The sequence below is a fragment of the Misgurnus anguillicaudatus genome, chromosome 5 (assembly GCF_027580225.2).
Source record: "Misgurnus anguillicaudatus chromosome 5, ASM2758022v2, whole genome shotgun sequence".
Classification (NCBI taxonomy): Eukaryota; Metazoa; Chordata; class Actinopteri; order Cypriniformes; family Cobitidae; genus Misgurnus; species Misgurnus anguillicaudatus.
In genome coordinates, this window is record NC_073341.2 from 21,666,800 (window position 1) to 21,681,844 (window position 15,045).

The following is a 15,045-nucleotide window of genomic DNA, read 5'->3' on the forward strand; positions in this document are numbered from 1 at the left end:
TTAGCAGCCAATGTTAATCGCTAAAGATTTGGGAGAAATGTGATGTCATGGTTCTGCCATTTTGTCCTTTGTTTAATCTAGTCTTGTGGCAGAACCATGACAGACCCATGTTTTGTGTGAGAGCACTGGCTTTGTTTATTCCTAGCCATGTGCTCTCAGTCTTGTCTCTTGACCCCGCCCCCTTGTTTCCTCATTAATTATCCCATTATTGTTTGATTCCTGTCACCTGTTACCATCATTAGTTCTCCTCTATTTAAGATCCTTGTGTTTGTTGTCCTGTGCTTGTGCATTGTTTAACTACCTGTGAGTATACTGTGTCTTGTGAAGTTAAGTCAATTGTATATTTAGTGTTTAGTCAGTAAGTTGTTACGTGTAATCCAGTTTAGTGTTTCAGTGTAGTTTAGTATCTTGTCCTGTATAGTCTTGTATCCATCAGTCTATTGTTATTCTGTTTATATTGTTTTGCCCCCTCGTGGGTTTTGTTTTCTGTTTTGTACATTATTAAAAGTCCTATTTGAGTTATATCTGTCTGCATTTGGGTTCGTCCCTACACCTTCATAACATGTGATGTTATTTAATGTTAAACTATGTGAGTGGTGCTCTGTGGTGTGACAGGGATTTGAGCAGTGTCCAGAGTCACAGCGGACTGCCGCTGCCAAGCGCCGCTGGTGTGTGTACATTCATAGAAAATAATATGTAGTGTTTTGTCCTTTATGTCCTTTATTCTTTTAAAACTAATTAAAATATTATTTTAAAACTAATTAAAATATTCTTTTAAATATTAATTTTTAAATGCACTCTTAGCAATTAAGGTACTTAAAAGGTTCTTCACAGCGATGTCATAGAAGAACCTTTTCTGTGTCCTCAAAGAACTATTTAGTCAAATTTTCTTTAAAGAACCATTTCTTTCATACCTTTTATAATCTAAAGAATCATTTTTCATCACAAAGAACCATTTGTAAACAGAAAGGTTCTTCAAATGTTAAAGTGACACTTTGTAGTTTTTCAACCTTCATAATATGTTTTCAAGACCCTTGTGATGGTACATCGACTTAAAATAGGTTGAATGGCTGGGTTTGTATCGCTTTTACTCGTACTTTTAAACTTGGGGTTTCGGGTAGTAACCCGAGCATAAAAAAAGAACTACAAAAATCTGCTATACGGCATATGTCACATTCCTCCACTTTCTCAAATTCGGACATGAGAGTGCAGCAATTTTTTTCCTGACGTTTTCATGGCCAAAGCAGCAACTAAGAAAAAGAAACCTAAGGTTTTGTCGGAGGAGACTAGAAAGAGAAACCGGGAGAGTGACAGAATAAAAAGGACAAGGATCAATTATATTGGGCCAGCGTTCGCTCGCTGGCGTGAACTAAAAGAGGAGGAGGGGTTCCTGACGATACTGACTTGGCCGTCATGCTTTTGGACTTGGAGAGTGTAAAGAGAGACATGTATCATGTGACACTGTGGCACCATGGTAGCGTTGTGGCCCAACGACACGGGCGATCCGGGTTTAATTCTCCTTTAAAGCAATATTTTTATATAAACTTTAACTAAACGACCACAGTTACAACTGGCTTGTAGACGTGAGCTATCTGTAAATGTGAGCAATCTTTTGGCGTTTGAAAAAAATATAACCCATGAAATTTTATTCATATGTCATGCTGGAAGGCACACTTTGTGACCTAAAGAGTTGTCTTCTTTTCCTTTGCGACAGTGCTGCGGCGCTTGTGGCCTCTAGGGGCGCTAGATGTAAAAAATACATGTCTAGCACCCCCTAGTGGCCAAAAAGTTCCATGGTGTGCCTTTAAAGGTTCTCTATGGAATAATTCAGCCAAAAATATATGGCATCATGAAGCGTCCTAATTTTAAAATATTTTGTATTCTGTTTAAGCATAGATATTTTACTAAAAAAACGTTATAATCTGCAGCGTGACTGAAAGCAAAAATACACGTGACAAAAGTTTTTTTACTGGACCTCAGGTGCAGAAGATTCTGACATGAAATGAGTGTGAAATATAAGGACAGACTGCTGCTCTGTGGATCCTGGAATACTGGGTGAGAATGACTTTTTGATGAACGTCAGGCGGAAATAGAGTGAATATGTCAGCAAAGATGTGACCCTGACCTTCAGATGGCACCCACAGAGCAGCAGAAGTGCTGAAGTCTGTTAACAGCTTGACATTGCCCAGTCCTCCTCTATCAGACACACTCACCCACAGGTACATGTGCTAAAGCTCTCAAACTCAACCACCACCAACCAGCCACCCCCATCTAAGCATAAAATCAATAACACATAAATCTCCGTTTACAAATGTTAACTCGTTTTCACTTTCGTGGTATCTAGTTGTAAGCTTACTTTTCATTTGCATTATTTGCTTATGGATTACTGTTCTATAGATGGTAGACTTAGGCTTACCATTTCCTGTGTTGACACCCATTGTCTCATTTAAAGGAAGTCCTGCTGTCATTCATGTTTCATGTTTGACTGTGATTGAGCACACTTGATTGTAGTCTACATTTAATAGAGTATAGAGGGAAATGTCACACCCTTTTAAAAGTCACTTAGGAACAATTTAAATGGATCTTTAGTGCTTAGGTTTGATAAATTAATGCTGTGGCAGAGACCAAGTATTTACATGTTTAAAATTGGCCGGGCCAATTTAAACTAAACTTTAAACTAAAAACCTGTCATCATCCTCAACCCTTCTATTTTTCCTCAAATAATGAAACTGCATGATGACTAATGGCTGTCAAGTTCACATATGCACTGTAGTTTGGTTTTTAAGAAACCCTGACCAGTTTGAACCCTGGTCCCACTAAAGTGGATTTCCGATATTGAACATGTGTTACAAGTTAACCTTTTGAGCATGTCTGCAATTTATGTACATGTGTATGTCCACGCATCTCACCTCATTGACTTGTTGCTTGTCCAGATGAAATATTTGACCGGAGCTTGTGGCAGCAATCTCCTCATAGGCTCTGTATCCTGGCTGGGACCGATCGCCGCAATCCCCCGTCAATACAAACACAACCTGGATTCAGAGGGGACAGGGAAAAAGTGTGAGGAAAATTTATGAGCGTGTGAGTGTTTTGTTCGGGGGCAGGGTGTCGGGGTTAAACGTAAACGGAGGTGTTTATTCCATAAAGATTTTAAATGGACTGTGAGATATTTCTGTGTACACTTGCAGAAACGCAGCATAATATGTTTGACTCATTTACCTGAGACTGGCGGAGCTGAACTAGCTGGAGAACGTCTCTCTTCAGACGATAATCTTTGGCTCGGGCATCTGTGAAAACATAGATAAAGGATCCAGGCAGAGAAACCTCTAAAGCCTTCTTGATGGCCCCAATGCTCATCTCCGGACAATCCCCTCCACCCTGAGAAATGACAAAAAAAGGGGCCTTTAGCATTAACATTTACATTTATGCACTAAACAGACTCTTGCTTATCGAAGCGAATGAAAGTACACATTTCTTTGGCTCGGGGTACTTACTCAGAACCACAAAGGGATGATAAAAACAAAGCGCTTAAGATAAAGCGCTGGAGATAAATGGACCAGGACACTAAGTTTAAACTACAGATTGCAAGAACACAGAGTACAGTGGTCTTGAAGTTTATAGGTACACAGAAACAAAAGCTGTCACTAGGGTAACCTACACTACCTAAAGGGTGCATATTATTAACTTAAATGTATATATTGGTATTAAATTTAAACATATCTGTACCTAAATGGTAAATATTAGGACCTTTTTAAAATACACTATTCCTTTGACTGCTTTTTTGACTGACGGTGTAAGGTTTTTTGAAGGTATCTTTACGTATATTAGGACCCATTTAAATGGTACCGTCCCAGTGACAGCACCTGTACCTTTTTCTGACAGTGTAAAGTAGAAAAGGAAAAGGCAAATGGCTTTTTAGTGCCAGTGCTATACAGAAATCATGTGTAAAGACTGAGTTACAGGTGGAGCAGTAGCATTTTGATCAGCATGTGCCTAAACAGTGGAGAATAAATTGTGGTAATCTTATAGACATCAGTGGCGGCTCGTGACTGCTCATCCGAGGGACTCAAATTCAAAATAAGTGTTCGGAGTGTCATGTACGTTTCTTGTTTTTTCAAAATATGTGTTTGTTGCGTCATGTGAACCATGTGCATCACGTGTTTTGTCAAAATGGGTGCCTGATGCACACGCGTCAAGACCGTTTATGATAAAAGAGACGCTCACGTTCACATAATACACGCAAGACACTCACTTAACACTTAACTCTGATTACGCATGAGATTATGTTATAAGTATCTGGCAAATGCGAGCGTCTCTTTTATCATAAACCCTTTAGACGCGTTTTCAGCAGGCACTTATTTTGACAAGACATGTGATGCACATAGGATCACTCGAAGCGCAGAACACATATTTTGAAATTATGAACCACACACATGACGGGCTACATACATGAGTGAGTGAATGCAGTGTTAATAATGGTCACGTTCTTCCTGATCCCATTTTTCCAACTTTAGTTAGTGTGTAATGTAGCTATAATAGCATAAATAATACCTGTAAAATGTTAAAGGGCAAAGTTCACTGCCAGGCGATATATATTTTCTTTAACAGAATTCCCCTTTCAAACCCTACAGCGAACGGTCGGTTTGGACTATAGCCCTTTACTTCCTGTTTTAATGCTGCGATCAAACCAGCTGCAGCAGAGGCGTCAAGCGCGAGTGACTTCAATGTGAAGATGCATTGACGCACATCTGGAGGTCTCGCGGCGCGATTGCGGCGTTTAGTTCGACGCGGTAGACACGATTCTGCCTCATTCGCACGTCTAGTTCGCGCGAATGGCGCGAATTAAAGGCGGAGTCCATGATGTTTGAAAGCCAATGTTGATATTTGAAATCACCTAAACAAACACGCCCCTACCCCAATAGAATCTGGACCTTCTGTTGATAGACCCGCCCCACACATACGCAACCCGGCATTTGATTTGATTTGATTGGCTATAAGTGTGTTTTGGTAGGTGGCCCGTCTAATTTTCCAAAGCGTTTTTCAAACATCGTGGACTCCGCCTTTAAGCGTTGCCGCGGCAAACTCGTGACTTAAAAAATTTGAACTTTGGCGGAAAAAACTTGCCGCGTTAACCAATCAGGAGCTTGCTCTAGTAGTGACGTGATTACAGAAAGCGAGCAGAGTTGCAGAAGCCCCTCCCATGACGCAAATTGGTGTGAACCCACGGTAAAAGTTTTTGACTAAACTCCGCCCACAGGAATATGTCAGTCACCAGCTTTGGCTGAAACGGCTCACCTAAGCTAAGCTGCTGTCGAATCACAACACACTAATTAAACTACACAATCAGAACTCGATACGTATTTCTGAAGGAGAGACTTCATAGAACAAGGAAGGAACACATCGGCCCATTTTTAGGACAGTAAAAAACAGGGCTATACAGATAAGTAAATTGTGTGAAAAATAATGCATTTTTTTACACTTGAAACATAAACACGTTACGGTATATTGCACACTGTAAACACAATCAAAGCCTCAAAAACACAGGAAGAACGGGACCTTGGAATTAATTTGGACAACTTTTTTGCACCCTCAGATTCCAGAATTTCAAATAATTAAATATCTCTGCCAAATATTGTCATATCCTAACAAACCATATCAGTGATGTATACTTTTCGATAAAAAATGACTCATCACTGGTTTTGTGGTCCATGGTCACATTTAGTTATTTTGATAAGTGCAGTATTGCCAGCTCTATTTAAGATATTTTACAATGTTAGACAAGATCATGAACACAAATTAGTTCAATATGCAAATAATTACATTTGATCATATAATTCTAATAAATGAAACATCACTGTGCCGTTACAATCAAAAAACCAAACACTTAAATTAATTAATCATGAATTAATTTAAGGAATTACACTACCTGCCATTGAAAAACCATTTTGCCCTTTTAAAGTCTTTCCAATACAGATAAGCTTTTGTGAAACTGGTAGGTTCTGTGGATATTGAAGGTTCTTTATGGAACCATACAGCACCATACAAAAAGACCTTTTGGGAATCTTTATTGTTGAGTGCACATAACCTTACACTTCAAAGGTAAAAGGTTTTAGAAAAATGTAAAAAAAGACATTGTTCTTTTAAGAACCTCTTTGGAAGGTTTTTTGGAAACCAAAATGTTCCCTTATGGCATCGTTGCAAAAAACCTTTTAAACCTTTGTTTTTAAAAGTGTACAATGGGTTATTTCCTTTCATCTGGTTGACCCACCTGAACAAACAGCTCTTGAAGATCCTTCTGGAACTTCTTGGGGTCAGTAGTAATGGAAACAGGACCGATGTCTAGTGAGGAGAAAAACAAAGAACTACTAACATTCATTGTGTATAAAAGGTGAATGAATCATGCAACCATGCTTTAGGGGGGCTTGTCAGAACATCTCAATTCAAAAAACGATTCCCCCTCATTGATTTTAAAACAGTGGGGATTAGGTCCAGGGCTCAAATATAGCACCACAAGGGTTTCTAGTTTGTTTCTAGATCAGACAGACAAATGAACGACAGCCTAAGCCAACTCCTAATCGCAAAACACATTTGTCCCCCTTTCTCAGGAGCTACAAACGGCTATCTTGAAACATTCGACCGCTGAGAAAATTTCAGCAGTCCTCACCCGAGACCCAGATTTCATCGCTGTGCTTGTCATCATCCACCAAACTAATCTCTGACCTGTTCCCCTTTCTCTGCTATCTCTCTTGTTTCTGAATCTCTTTTTGTTTGTATTTGGCACTTCCTTGGACTGACTTAATAGCTGATTGATTGGAGTGCTGAAGCAATGACACGTGGATGAAACAGCATAAGATACATTGTTTATGGATTGGGCATGGATCAAGATTTCTTTTTATTATTCTGACAAAAAACACAATTTTTACAGTTACTAAAAAATGTAATACAAAGAAGAGCATTGCCGTTTTGACAGTGCTGTGGGGGAGAAAAAAATTGGCACCCTTTTAAATTGATTTTCTTTTGAAAGTGGATGTGAGAGATTGATCAATATAGCATTAAATTATATAAAAAAACAAAAAAACAAGTTATGATCTTCAGCGTTGACTGCCAGGAAAATTTGTAAGGAATCCATTCATATATTTGAAACAAATGATCAAAGAGATCATCATAGTTAACATATTTGGGCAATGCTTCATGTATGCTAATGTGTAAAATGTGTAATTTTTCCATCACAACTGGCACTAAACTAATAATTCCAATATGTTTGTTCGAGTGAATGAATATTTATAATACAACATTGGCTATAAACAAGTGGCATGACTTTAGGATGGCACTATATGTTTTTGTCCAAACAATAGTAGATGCAGAGTGTGTTTTGCAATTTTGTTGTTGCTTCACCTTTAACTTATCTACTGTAATAAACACATCTGCACCAATACTAATGAATTCAATAATAACCAATAAATCCAGCTCTAACATTCCTCCACGTTCATGTCTCATTACACTTTCTCTTTCCCTCTCTTAGCTTGGAGGCCATTGAGCTTTAGCCCTGTCATGCCTTTCTGTACTGTATGTCCCCAGCTGTCTTTGTGATCTCAGCAGTTTACAAGGTCCCCAAAAGAAAGGTGTGGGAAGGACTGGCACCATCCCCCTAACCATAGCACCAGTCTGGGACTGACGTCTCTCCTCTGACTGGGGGGCTGGGTTGACTCTTCCGGAGAATTGGATGGAGAACTGGGGGTGATTGTGTTAATTACATACTACCAGACAACAACATGTGCTTCTCATCAGCTCCTAGGACACCCAACCCCCCCAGGCTAACAGATACACGAATCATACTGGATTGTGTCAGTTTACCTGAGAATGGTTTGGTCTTTTCACAGTCTGTGATCAGATGTTTATTTGCATTACAAACATTAAATATCCATTGTTTGATTAAAATATATATTATTAATAGTTCAATTACTCGTATATGTCGGTGGATCATTCAACATTTTTATTAAATTGTCCATTGAATTGTTTTGAATATGAGTATATGTTAAAGATTCATATTCTATACCTTGACATAAATAGAAAGACATATTTTTATCATGAAATGTCTTGATTTCAAGTTGTTTTAGCTCATATTTGACTTATAATTTTGCCTAGGAAGGCCCCCAATGGACACGGCCCCCTAATTGAGAAACATGAATGTGTCAAAATATGTATCCCAACTGCCATTGGACTTCAAAAAGGCCCATTAGGTACAAATATGTATTTGGTAGCCTATAATATAACGTTTTTAGGTCCAAAGCTGTACTTTTTGAAAGGGTACTCCCCCAACGACAGCTGGGGTACTTATTTTAACAATTTTCCTGACAGTGTATATTGATCACTGAGTAAAATACAATCTTATAGTTTAAATTCTAGTCATATGAGCTGGACATCCCACATGACATTTGCTTCAGCGGTCCCTTGTGGTGAAAATTTGAAACATCTTTATTTAAATGTTAGTTCAATGACATTCCTTCAGTTCTTGATCATACCAATTTATCCAAACTTTATAATCTGTTCCTATTTACAGATACAGGCTATATACTACAAATATATAAACGACTAGAAATAAGTTATTTAGCCTCTTATATAAAATCGCTTTAAAATATATTAACTAATATTGAGATTAATAATTCGTAGGCTAATTGGTTCTACCTGGATCATGGAAAGGTACCAGCACGAAGTTTTTGATGGGTCTGGTTCTGCGGCTCAGGGTCCTCTCCAGAATCCGGGACGCACCATCTATCACCTGCTTGAGATCATCGTACATCGAGCCGGTAACATCGAAGACAAAGGCCAGCGTGGACGCGCTGTCATCCGCGCCGGAGCTTCTCTTCACCGGCGGACTGAATGAAGCGCAGCGCGCGCTGCTGATACTCAGCACCAGGAGCAAGAGTTTAACCAAAGACGCATTCATCCTTATTCATCAATTCATTTGACTATTTTTATAAACAAGTCAAAATATGAAAAATCAACAACAAAAGTCCCATCAATTATCGTAAAAGTAAACTATATGAAAGTAGGTTAAAAGTTATAAATCAGGGGGAAATCATACAATCAGTCAAATATTCAAATTCCAAATCGAAAAGACGTTTTTAGTAAAACTGTTTTGTCCCTCAATCCAGTTTCCTAGAAAGTCCGATGTAAGTAGTTAATCCTAGTAGGGTTTGATAGTAAACTCCTTATGTATTGTCCCATCCTTGGCAGAAAACTTTTAGGAAAGCCTCTCTACAGCGCTAAACATTGAGAATACTGGCGGGGAGGGGTGTGAGGAGTCCTTACAACCTGATTTTTTGTGTGTAACTTGACCCGACTGTGACTTCCAACCCCATCCCACATGGCTTGCTCCAGATAAATAGAGGGATTGTATCAACAGCTTCAATGTTTCTGTTATTAATAATAACTATTACCTTAGGACTATTAACTATAATAATGTTTTGACTTTATTTGTAATAAAACCAAAGTAAACACATTGCCATTGTCTTACTATAGTTTAAGCGATTCCATAGGCATTTTTACAGTAAAATATGGTACACTTTAAAAAGAAATCCGTAGAAATTACAGTGTTATTGCAGCTGAGTTGCCGTTAATTTACCGTAGATCTTAATTTATGTTATTTACTGGCAACATTTTGTTCAAAGTTAGATGAACATTAAACATTTACAAGTCTTTGTCTTTACAGGGTAAAACTAAAAAACAGCATCAAGCAAAACATTCTGCGAAACAAAATCTGAAGCAAAAACAGAAAAAGGTTGATGATGATTTCTGGTTCCCAGAATGCTTTGCATGAGGCTGTTATTGTATAGTTTTATTCTGAAAAGATATAATATTTAAAATTGATTTAACTTTGAACAAACTCTTGCCAGTAAATAACATAAATTTAAATCTACGGTAAGCTACCGGCAACCAATAACACTGTAATTTCGACTGATTTTTTTTTACAGTGTATGTTTTATAATCAGCCGGTCATAATAAACTATAGTACATTTTTCCTAAAGGTTGGCAACAATACTAAGCGACTTGTTATGTTGTTCACATTGTTCAGTTTACTTATGTAATTACATTGTAAAGTCATCAATGTAAAGTGTCAGAGGAAGAACTGATGGCAACCATAAACACTATACAGATTAATTTAGCATGGGTAATTTTTAGTCTTAGTTAAAAAAAATTGGTTTATTAATAGACTGAGTTTATACGCAGCTGCCACATATCTAATAATATACACACTCAGTGGACAGCCTCTAATGTTTAGCATAAAGGACAGGGCTTCAGCAGAGAAATCCCAGATGTTTTTTGAAAGGAAAGACTCCGGATACAACGTAAACTACTTGTATATCCGGCTTAATTGTAGTCATGCTTAGATACATCAATCAAACGTCATGCAACTTTGGTCATGTTGTCGTTTTAAGTTGATAAAGAGGCAGCAAATGCTGTCAATTTGATAAGATTGCTAAAAGGAAGGAAAAGGGCAATGTCATGACCCAGTAACCGCAGAGATTTTTCAGTACACCCACCGATTTGAAAAGGAATGGGGTTTATGAGAGTGTACAGATGTTGTTCTTTTGATAACTTGGTGTGACGCCAACAAGTCATTTGCACTCAAGTCAGCACATGGTTGGTCAAACAATCAAGACCCACCCAAATTGCCTTGCCAAATTATATAATGCCATTCAAACCCATTGAACTTAGGGAATGTGCATGATGGGCATGTAGTTTCAAAACGCAGAGAATATGGCATCTATTGTTTATATAATTATTTACTTTATTTTAATGAGTATAAAACACTTAAATGTCCCGCATATTTTCTACCAAAGGCAATCATTTAAATTTTCAGTGCTCAAGTTTACAATCATTTCATATCACTTTGTGTAACACAACCCATCTGTTAAAACGAAAATTCATTGTTTGCCTGCATCATTCCAAGTCTTCCATTTTTTCCAAACAGTCAATTCATCAGCCTTCTGCTCTTAACGCTGTCAGAAAACTAATCCAGACCTCAATGCAAAACAAAAAAACATGTTTATGACCCCCTCATGTAACAATTCAAGCCTGTGCAAAACATACATTCCTATCCTACTTATAAATGAATCTCTCGCCATGCTGTGTTAGGGTGTGAAGTCTGTTTTGTTTAAGTGCTGAATCTGGGAAACAAACTAGTGAGTTGAGTGCGAGTCCTGTTTCATTTAATCAACGAGACGTGTTTTTGCTGATTCAGAAGCCCTGTGGTGTTGACCGAGCCGCCAGCCTTGCACACTTCATAATGAAACTGAAGACGTGACATAGATGCACAATAAGAGCTCCGTTACAATACAACCGCAACATTCAAGACAGATTAAAGCATTTGTCCTGGAGCAACAAGCTGTTACAAGACTTTTTAGATACTTGAAACCTTTGTTGTTCCTAACCAGTACATTAATGAAAAAAATTGTTGTATTTCGGCCAAATATTGTCCTATACTAACACACCATACTTTAATGAAAAGCTTATGTATTCAAAAAAATTGACCCTTATGACTGTTTTATTGCTCCAGGATCACAAATGGGGTTTGAAAAGATATATTCTTATAGATTATTTTATGCCTGATCAAGTATAAACAGCCGATTGCAATGTGAGCTATTACGTTACTGGAGCCAAACTGAGTTTACATGCCAATAAAAAAAATATTTGAAAATGAAATAGCACGATTATGGTATTAATTGTTTGTTAAAACAAAACAAAAATTGAGAAGGGAATGAGACGCTGCATCTCACTGGCCATACTTCCGGCGTGTCTGTACACCCGCTTCGGAATCGGCATATGCCAGATAAATTGGGTGTTCCTTTCCGCCGTATTTATGCTCTCTGGCTTCTGTCTATGACGTCACACCCAACCACTGGTCGAATAGAGGGTATGCATTGACGTCACTTTTCCATGTGACCACGCCGGAGCTCGCCCTGTTGAGTGGCAAACATTCAACAAAATGGCTGGTTTTCATAGCGGCTGCTGCGAAAAACGCCCAGTAAAACTGACTATTATCAGCTTAAATTGAATTTAGTTGGACTTGATAGCAGAGGTGGACAATACTTAGTTACATTAGTTACATTTTCCAAGGATCTGTGCTTTATTAGGTGTTTTTATTGGGAAAAAAATTACTTCACTACATTCTAAAGCATAGAATCATACTGTGTATTCTTTAATATTGCATATTAACATTTATTTAATACCTAACTACATTAAAATTGTGTACCTTTACTTGAGTAATAGTGCGTTATGTACTTAAATATTAAATTTAAAACAAAAACTTGTATTTATGAAATGTAAGAGAAGTATAAATTATGATAATATGCTTTGGAATGTATGTTTTGCAACGAAAAACACGGATAAAATACAAATACTTAAAAAATACTTTTAAGTAGAACATAAAACCTCTGCTTGATAGTGACCCTAGCAACTTGTCAACCCATCTGTGGTCTGTGGACGTTGGCATGAACAACCTTTTTACTTCTCCTTTCGGTGTTTTTTGGCAGTCTGTAAAACGATAGCTCTGAATTCTTGTTAATCTGTTAGTACAGTCTATCGCACAACAGCTTTTCCCATTTAGACGCGTTTTCCCAGTGTTTTCAATGATTTCACACTGTACACAAATGCTGTCGCTCTGTCTTTTGCCACTCAGTGGGCGTAACCGCAGTCACTTTCGCTGAAGATGACGTCATGTGCATACCGTCTATAAAAATGATATTTGAAAATGAAATAGCACGATTAGGGTAACCAAAATCAAAATCTCAGTTCAGCTTTTCTAGATAAACGTCTCGAATGTAACGAGAAGAGAACGAGACGCTGTGTCTCACTGGCCATACTTCCGGCATGCATGTACACCCGCTTCGGCATATGCCAGATAAAGTGCGCGTTCTTTTCTGCCGTATTTATGCTCTCTGGCTTCAATCTATGATGTCAGGCCCAACCATCAGTCGAATTTGATATACATACTCAGACGCTGTCACGCACAGCTGTAGGCGTTCCCCATAGCGTCAATTGTATGGGAACTAAGATTTTTACCCTTTTACCATCTTGTCTAGAGCACCAAACAGGACTATGATTGTAAAAAGCAGGTGCATGAACCCCTGGATTAAAAGTTTTGGTATCTGTACAATAAATCCAGCCAGATGGATTTTAGTAAATTAGGATTTTCCATCACCACATACTTCAAGCAGAACACTGTAATACAATGCCATTGAAAAATGAGGATGCCAAACACTGGCATACAAATGTTACAGTTTCTCAACCCATTAGACTCGCCTCATATAAGACTGTCCCAGAATCAGCCGTGGCAGAATTGGGTAAGCATCAAAGTTTGGGTTTTCAAGGTTTTCTAAAATGGATTTACACAGAGACTGAGGTATGATTTATGCTTTACTTTTGTGTGACAAACTAGGTTTGTGAATTAATTTAGCACTATTCATTTGAAAAAGAGCCAGCTAATACATTGTGCTGATGGAATACAAGGTCTGTACACTCGAACAGCTTTAGTGCTGTCCTTTTATACTGTAAGGGGATAAAAATAGAGAGTGTGGACACCTCAAATATTAAAACCTACATCACAGACAGCAAATAACATTAGAGGCAATTATGCAGCAAATCAAATTTAATCGTCAGCCAGAGAGCGCTGGATAAAGAAGACGACCACTTATAAACAGAGGATGTCTGCATGGCACACACAAAATACCTTTAAGTCTGTTTAACAGGAAAAAGGACACAGATAAAGAAAGTAAAAGCTGTTATTTAAGCGAGAATTAGTTCGAAGCACTTTCCACAAATAGAAAACAATTATTTTTCTTTATCAACAAATTGTAAACAAACCGGTGCTTAACACTTAGAAAAGAATCTTTACTTCTTATTTGAGCTGTTTTCACACAGTTAATAACACTAATTTAATAGAAATTTCCTGTAAATTAAATTATTTGTTGCATCATTCTTTTTTACTTTCTTACTCTTTCTGTAAATATTAGATAATGGATTTTTTTATCTGCATTCCTACAATGATAGGATTCCAAATGATGTTATTTCATGTCTATAAAAATTATACAATTTATGACAGATTGTGTGAACTGTAAAACAAATTTGACTGTCAACAAATTTTACATTTGATGATCATAAATGAAATGTATGGATGTAGTTGACAAGGTTAAGTTTAACAGTTCTTTTTTTTAACTCGTGTGATATCAAAGTGCCCCAAATTTGTGGAAAGTGCCTCGAGCGATACATACTTTACTGTAGCACATTGCCTGGTTACAGCACCTTGTTAAGGATGTGGCTTAAGGACTCGTAATGAGTTTTGCCAGCAATGTAGAGGCCACTATACACAATGGGACCTGCGTAATTCAAATCTAATAAGTAATTCTCCTTTCACGTTCATATTACAAAAGAGCAAGAAAAAGAGCAATGAATTCTAGTCTTTCATGTCAACAATTTGAAGAAGCTTCAGAGATGTAGAGGCTTGTAACAGCTGCGATCCATACATTTCAAAACAAGAAATAAATTAAATATAACCAGGCTCTTAAATAATAAACAAGTACATGCAGGATATCCCAGCAAAGTATGATTAAAAATATGAAATGTTTACACATATTTACATCTAGAATTTATGTCTGTCAACATGCTTTTTTATCAATCAGCGTCGTCCTGTCCCCAGTGCATTTTTTTCAGCAGGAAATCCAATGGGATCCAGACACATGTGCACACATAAACACAATTTTCAAGATTTCTTTCCTTTCTGTCGAAGGATAGCGTCAAATGTGATTTGCTTGTGTTGGGAAGATGAGGATGATCTCACTGTGGTCTTTCTCTCTTCTACTTTCATAGTCATAAATGTCCAGAATGAGAGGTCAGATGAAGAAGACTCATCTTTTGGCATGGTACTGCACTTCATCTTCTGCCACACCTGTACAACAGACCTTAAATAAAAAAACAGGTTATCCCAACATGAAAATTATGTAATTATGGTAATGATGTTTAAAATTAATAATTTTATGTCTTTTA

General features: G+C 37.5%; 2 protein-coding genes across 3 annotated transcripts in view; both read right to left on the minus strand.

Moving 5' to 3' along the window:
* The window catches only part of hmcn2 (hemicentin 2), an 88,672-nt gene extending 79,362 nt beyond the window's left edge, over positions 1–9,310 (minus strand). Inside the window, 4 exon segments of the mRNA XM_073867736.1 lie at positions 2,910–3,032; positions 3,220–3,378; positions 6,269–6,339; positions 8,686–9,310. Coding sequence (XP_073723837.1) covers positions 2,910–3,032; positions 3,220–3,378; positions 6,269–6,339; positions 8,686–8,947 — 615 coding nt within the window. The 5' untranslated portion in view covers positions 8,948–9,310.
* A 4,159-nt stretch (positions 9,311–13,469) lies between these two features.
* ncs1b (neuronal calcium sensor 1b) overlaps positions 13,470–15,045 on the minus strand; it is a 38,572-nt gene continuing 36,996 nt past the window's right edge. For both annotated transcript variants that reach the window (XM_055168854.2, XM_055168856.2), the window contains exon 9: positions 13,470–14,960. The gene's annotated coding sequence lies outside the window, so the exon portion shown is untranslated. The remainder of the gene's footprint in view (positions 14,961–15,045) is intronic.